At 37.8% G+C, this 6000-nt stretch overlaps 1 protein-coding gene across 2 annotated transcripts in view; it reads right to left on the bottom strand.

Annotated features, from left to right (window-relative positions):
• Nucleotides 1-4866, bottom strand: part of LOC107572558 (maturin-like) — a 13853-nt gene extending 8987 nt beyond the window's left edge. The window contains exon 1 of one of the 2 annotated variants that reach the window (XM_016258981.1): nt 4416-4866. In XM_016258981.1, the coding sequence (XP_016114467.1) occupies nt 4416-4586 (171 nt within the window). In that variant the 5' untranslated portion in view covers nt 4587-4866. The remainder of the gene's footprint in view (nt 1-4415) is intronic. The other variant, XM_016258980.1, reaches the window with a different exon arrangement.
• Nucleotides 4867-6000: the final 1134 nt, after the last annotated feature.

Here is a 6000-nt window from a genome sequence, read left to right as displayed (position 1 = left end):
GACTGAGGTGCCATTGAGCAAGGCACCGAACCCCCAACTGCTCCCCGGGTGCCGCAGCATAAATGGCTGCTCACTGCTCCTGGTGTGTTTGTTCACTGCTGTGTGTGTGCACTTAGGATGGGTTAAATGCAGAGCACTAATTGGCCACACCTCACTCACTCAATGTTGTGATTAGGATTTTAGTGCAGATTAATCTTTGAGAGCTGGTTATGTAGTTTGTTGTAGTATTATTGTAGTCTTAATAGACCGCATTTCAGTCACTATATTATTTATTCCGTTGTCTGACAACAGAAACAGTAAAATATATTAATAAAAACAGTTTTATTGAGAATTTGGCTGCATTTAAATGCAGTACGTGAGCACAGGGAGGCAAGACAATATGACGCACTGACGTCATGAATATGCTAATTAGGGTATGACATCATCTGGCGACATTTAGCGACTTGTCAAGCCCCGTTCACACTAGCAGACTTTTGTCGCTGCATGTCGCCAGGGGCTGGCGATGAGGTTGCTAGTGGGCGTTCTCAATACTGGTTGCCTTGACAGCGAATCAGGTTTCTTGTCGCCAAGTATAAACATTTTGGAGGCAAAAGACTAACTATAATCTAAATCTCCATTAAATCCGTACATACAAACAAAAATGAATGAGAAACAGAGCCTACTTTCTTCCATTGCGTATGTTTATCTACGGCGCTGAGAGGAGAACGATCACATGAGCTCTACCGTCTTCTTTCCTATTGGCTGTCGCTCCCGAAAGTCGCTCTTCATTTGCATAAAGTTGAAGGATTCTGAACTTTGTCGCTCGTGTCGCCGGAAATCGCCAGCACTCAATTGAAATAAATGAGATTGTGTCGCTTTGCTGTTGCGTGTCGCTTGTAGTGTGAACGGGGCTTCAGGCGGGGTTTAGCTACTTTCCATTGAAAGAAGTTGGCAACACTGAGAACGAAACAGACGAGCAGAGCGCTATTATCATCATTTATCAAAAGACACAGCGTTATCGGTTTCAAGGTTTTTCATACATTTTTCTGAAAGCAATGGTTAAGCTTTTACATTTTTAACAGTTTTAAATAATTGTTAAAAGTGCTTAATAAATAAATATATTCATATTTATGTATTGAAAGATAAATACTGAGTAGATATGTTAAACTGAAGTAATACTGATTGCTGATCAAATTTCACACGTTTTTGAAAGATCAAGCCACTATTGATCACAAGTCAATTTTCATAACTTACATCTTTCTTAACTGTACCACAGTACAAAAATAACCAACTAATTCAAAATAAGCTTACATTTCCTTTATTTTCAAAAGCACAAACATAACATTTGAAGATGTTACTATAGGCTACTGTATGCAGTAACGTTAGCCTATATTTAGTTTGTGAAAATGAAAACGTTAAATACAGTTAGAAAATGTTAAAATATAATACAACGATACATTTTGTTGCATTTTATTTTTGTGACATTTCTGTAAAGTCATACTTTTGTTAAAATACTGTTTGCTATTTACAATGCTTACTATTTAGGCTACTGTTTTTCACAGTGTGATGTCTAGTAAACTGTAGCTTATTTAAATCTCTTAGGGTTTGATCATTATTAATTATCCTACAAAACAAGTATTGTGTTGTCCCCCTTAGTGAGATTTCAATTACATTTTTACCACTAAATTAGTAAATGTCCCTGGTTTCCATTTCAGAACTTTGGTCACCTTAGTATATCAACACCTTAACTGAAAACAGTTTAAATACTTTAGCAACTGCATTGCAGCACCCTAGCAACCACTACCACGTTTTGCATGGGAAACGCCACTCAGATTGTCCTCTGAAATTACCCTGTTAAAGATTTTGTTACCCAACAGGAGAAAGCAATTGAACTGATTTATCAATTAGACTTTTTGCACAGTGCATGTATTTGAGAAAACAAATCAAATGGAGGGAACCTGGTGGAATTAATTTGGCTTTATTGATTGTGTTATTGATACGGTTCTGCAGGCAGTCGTGATTTGATAGCACATGTTGATGGCTGCTGTGTTGGTGGGAGCAGGACACAGGTGTCCTCGTCTTGTGCTTCTGCAAATATCTCTCTCCTCCTCCAGGCTGATGCGAGCGGATGGATGATAGCACCGCTGTGGAGACAGTTGAGTGGGTTCGATATCTGCCACATTACTCTTACTCATGCCTAAATTTCAGATCAGTGAGCAGCAAGTACAGGGGTGAATCTAAAGGTTTTATATCCTATGCCGCTCACTTACACACACCAAACTCTGGAGAATTCACAACGGGTGGCCACTCATTTCTCTCAAAGCATAAACAAGTGTATAGGGTCATTTTCTATTCAAAATGACAACAGTATTTTTCTACACATTTACACATTTTCTAAAAGGTTTAAAGCTAAAACCATAATACAACTTTTGTTACTTGAAAAAAAATAAAGAATGTCAACTGCTGCCGATACATCCACAACATGCTGCTGTGAGCATGTAAGAAATATTGCTGCTGCACTTATAACATATATGAATAACACTCCTAGCATACATGACCACTCCGTAGCAGATCTATACAGGTGGAGCTGGGGAAGGTGGAGGGTTTCTGAAGTGCGCTGCTACTGCTACAGCAAACACTAGCATAGTATTTGAATGCTGAGCAGCGAGCTCATTGGCCACTGATACAGGAGAGAACCAATCAGCTGTGACATGAGATAATGATGCCATTATGTCATATTGAGTTAGATCTATCGGAGTGCAACATCTAGAGTTTCATGCCAGAACTTTGTATGTACAGTATATTAGAGCATGTTTTACAAGAAAAACTATTTCATTCCTTCTACTTCAAAATGTAAATACAATTCAATACTTGTTGTTTCTTTGTAATAATTTACTAGCAATTTCTGAGTGAAAATTGTATCTACACCAAGTCTAGCAAAAATGCTTAATTTTACTTTTCTAGAATTTCATTAGGCCTACATATTATCAGCATGACAATCTGAGTGAAAATTTGCAATGAAAAATTACTTATTGTATTAGTGACCTGCACAAGTAGAAATATTTCTTGCTGATTTTACATCATGTTTATCTATTTTAAAATGTTCAAAATCCTGTTAAACTCTAGGTTTAAATGCACAACAATCACAGATTTTTAAAGTGCTCTCACTTTTTTGGATTCACTGTAATTTTACCTATTAATAAAGTACAGTCTCTTGCTCTCTCTAGCTCTGTGATCCTGCTGAACTGTGTATTGATTAGTGTGAGTAATTAGATCCCTGTCCTGCCGGTGCATGCGCTGATATTTTTGTGAGCTCTGGGACTCTGGTGCAGCGGTCTTGTGATGTGAGGGAACTACAGTAAACTCTTGTGGTTCATTTTAAACCTTAAAACTGATTGCTGAATGGAAAGCAAACATGACAGACATGTGCAAGAGGAGCATCAATGCAAATACTGCATGTGTTTTTACTTCATCACAGCACAAAACACTGAGAATATCTGCACTATTTGTTCCTCAGTGACAGTGTCTGGGGAACTGTGCAGCTTAAGTCCTTTGTGCTGATTAAACACCTGCAATAATGACCCATGCTTGTCTGACCAGGATATATGCATCGGTCTATACACTGGATAGACTTCTAAAATGAAATTGTAGCATACAACCTCACAACATCCAAAACGCCAGCTGAGCATGTATTGAGAAAGTGCTGCAGTCAAAAACAATGGCATAATTTCATCTGTTTTGAGATAAAGTATTTCAGCAATACAATTCAATATATACAATGTTACTGATATTTCTGTAATACTCCAATATACTTATATATGTGTGTGTGTGTATGAGGGAGAGAGAGAGACCCTGGCATTTTTTTCTGATTTACTGTTTGCTACATAAAATCATCCTTCATAAGGTAAAGAACATTCTGTGAAAATGTAACCTTGATATCTTTAATATCGACTGAGCACAAGATTGAATGTCAAAGATTGAAATCATAGTGAAATGAATGGTTGAAATCAAACCTTGATGCTTGTTATCTCATAATTAGATTTTGAGACTTTAGCCTGGATTTCACAGAGAGGGTCTCGTATATATTCGCACGGGTCACTTTTGAAGGCCGCTATTGAAATTTTCACTGTATTTTCTTGGCCTTGAAGTACATTTTGAAATGTGTTTTGGTATATGCAGGCTGAAACTAAATATATTTTCAATTTCAAAAATATTTTTATTGAGCTTCACTGTCTACAAGACATTTTTTAGCATATATTTGAAATGTATTTTACACGGTTCTACCCTGTGTCTAATACCACAGTAGCATATCCAAAACCCACAGTACTTTCTGCAATTGAGACGAGAGAGCATTCAGAACACAACAGCATACACACACGACCGCGCGCGCAGCTCCCCCTCCTCCCGAGGCTCTTGCTCGATTATGTCATACTTACAAAATTATCGGTTCCTCCGGTGAGATTGTCCGGGCAGAGCACGTAGAACGAGATCCCGGGCTCGGCGTAGAAGTCCAGCCTCCTCTCGTCCACGTCCTCGGCGAAGATCAGGTCAAACGGATTCCCGGAGCACCATTTCTCGGCGGTGTCCACCAGCTCTTTGAACTCCATCCTGCCTGACGGACTGACGGCGCACCTGAGCCGCGGAGGATGCTGAGGATGCGGATGCTGAGCGCTAAGGCTGCGTCGTCATGGTGATCGCAGATGATTCCGGTTCTGCTTCTGCTTCTGCTGCGCTCTCACTGTCTCATACCGGCCTGTAGCTGAGTGTTCCTGATCTGGACCTGCAGGACCGGACCCGCTTCAGCCTCCTGTGCGGAAAAACAACGCCTGTCCTCGGGCAGAGTGACGTCACATGACAACACATGCGCCCATCGTCATCAGCTTCACAAAGGACCATCTCTAAAGAGACAGCCGTTCCCCCCCAACTGTTTACACGGCACACCTACTGAATGTTTTCCAAATATATCAATAATCATAATAAATGCCATCTCATTTTGATCTTATATAGTAGATGTGAATTATTCCTAACAACAGCAGCAGCAGCAGAAGCAGCAACAACGACATAATACAAACACTAAAATAATAATAATTGAATCTCATTTAAAAGCTTGAAATATCTATATTAATACAATTTTAATTATATATATATATGCATATGTAAATATGAATTATTAGAGCAACATAATAATAATTAAAAATATACATTAAAATGTAATAAAAATAGTTTAGTAACGAATATTCTATTCTATGCTCTATATTATATCATAGACATTACATTTTGTTGGGTTACACCCAACAGAGACTCAAAGTTAATAGTTAGAAGAACAATAGACTGCAAGGTTAGAACTCATTTTCCACATGAAAAGATCTATTCTATTCCTCTGGAGGGCACCATTAGTCTAGTTTTTGGTATTTTTTCTCTGACTAAAGCAGGTCAGGATGCTCATTTGGAAACTGATAAACCTGATGAAACACTTTACGCCACAATGCAAACTGATGTTTGTTCTTCATCTACTCATCTCTTTATGTATCTGATCTATAGAAGAAACATTGTTTTTATTGTTTTAATATAATACATTTTCAGGGCTAAAGCAAAAGGGTTTTATGAACTGTAAACAGGCTCCTGAAAAGCAGAGTGTTACTGATAATTGAACTTTATTTTGAGCATCAGTGTGTCTGTGTTTATGTTTGACTCAGACTTTTTTTGTTTTGACATCAAATAAGGGCTAACTGGATTGAACCAGGAAAACCTATGCTTGTTTAGTATTTTGCAAACTGATTGAAAAGAAAACAGCAAAGACATTCATCACCTATGTGTGCTAACATACACAGAATGAGAGTTATAAATATTTATGAATCATTGGGATTTTAGAGTTTTAAAAAAACTCACAGTTTAGCGTCTTTGGTGTCTTCAATATTTTGTATGTCTCTGACAAGGTTGAAAAAGCAAACTAAAAAGTAAATTGGTATTTTAAAAATGTTATTTTTGACAGAGAATATCTGATAAAGTGCTAAAAATCAT

Source organism: Sinocyclocheilus grahami, unplaced genomic scaffold (assembly GCF_001515645.1).
Source record: "Sinocyclocheilus grahami isolate Dianchi unplaced genomic scaffold, SAMN03320097.WGS_v1.1 scaffold1773.1, whole genome shotgun sequence".
Classification (NCBI taxonomy): domain Eukaryota; kingdom Metazoa; phylum Chordata; class Actinopteri; order Cypriniformes; family Cyprinidae; genus Sinocyclocheilus; species Sinocyclocheilus grahami.
This window is presented reverse-complemented; position numbering and strand designations above follow the sequence as displayed.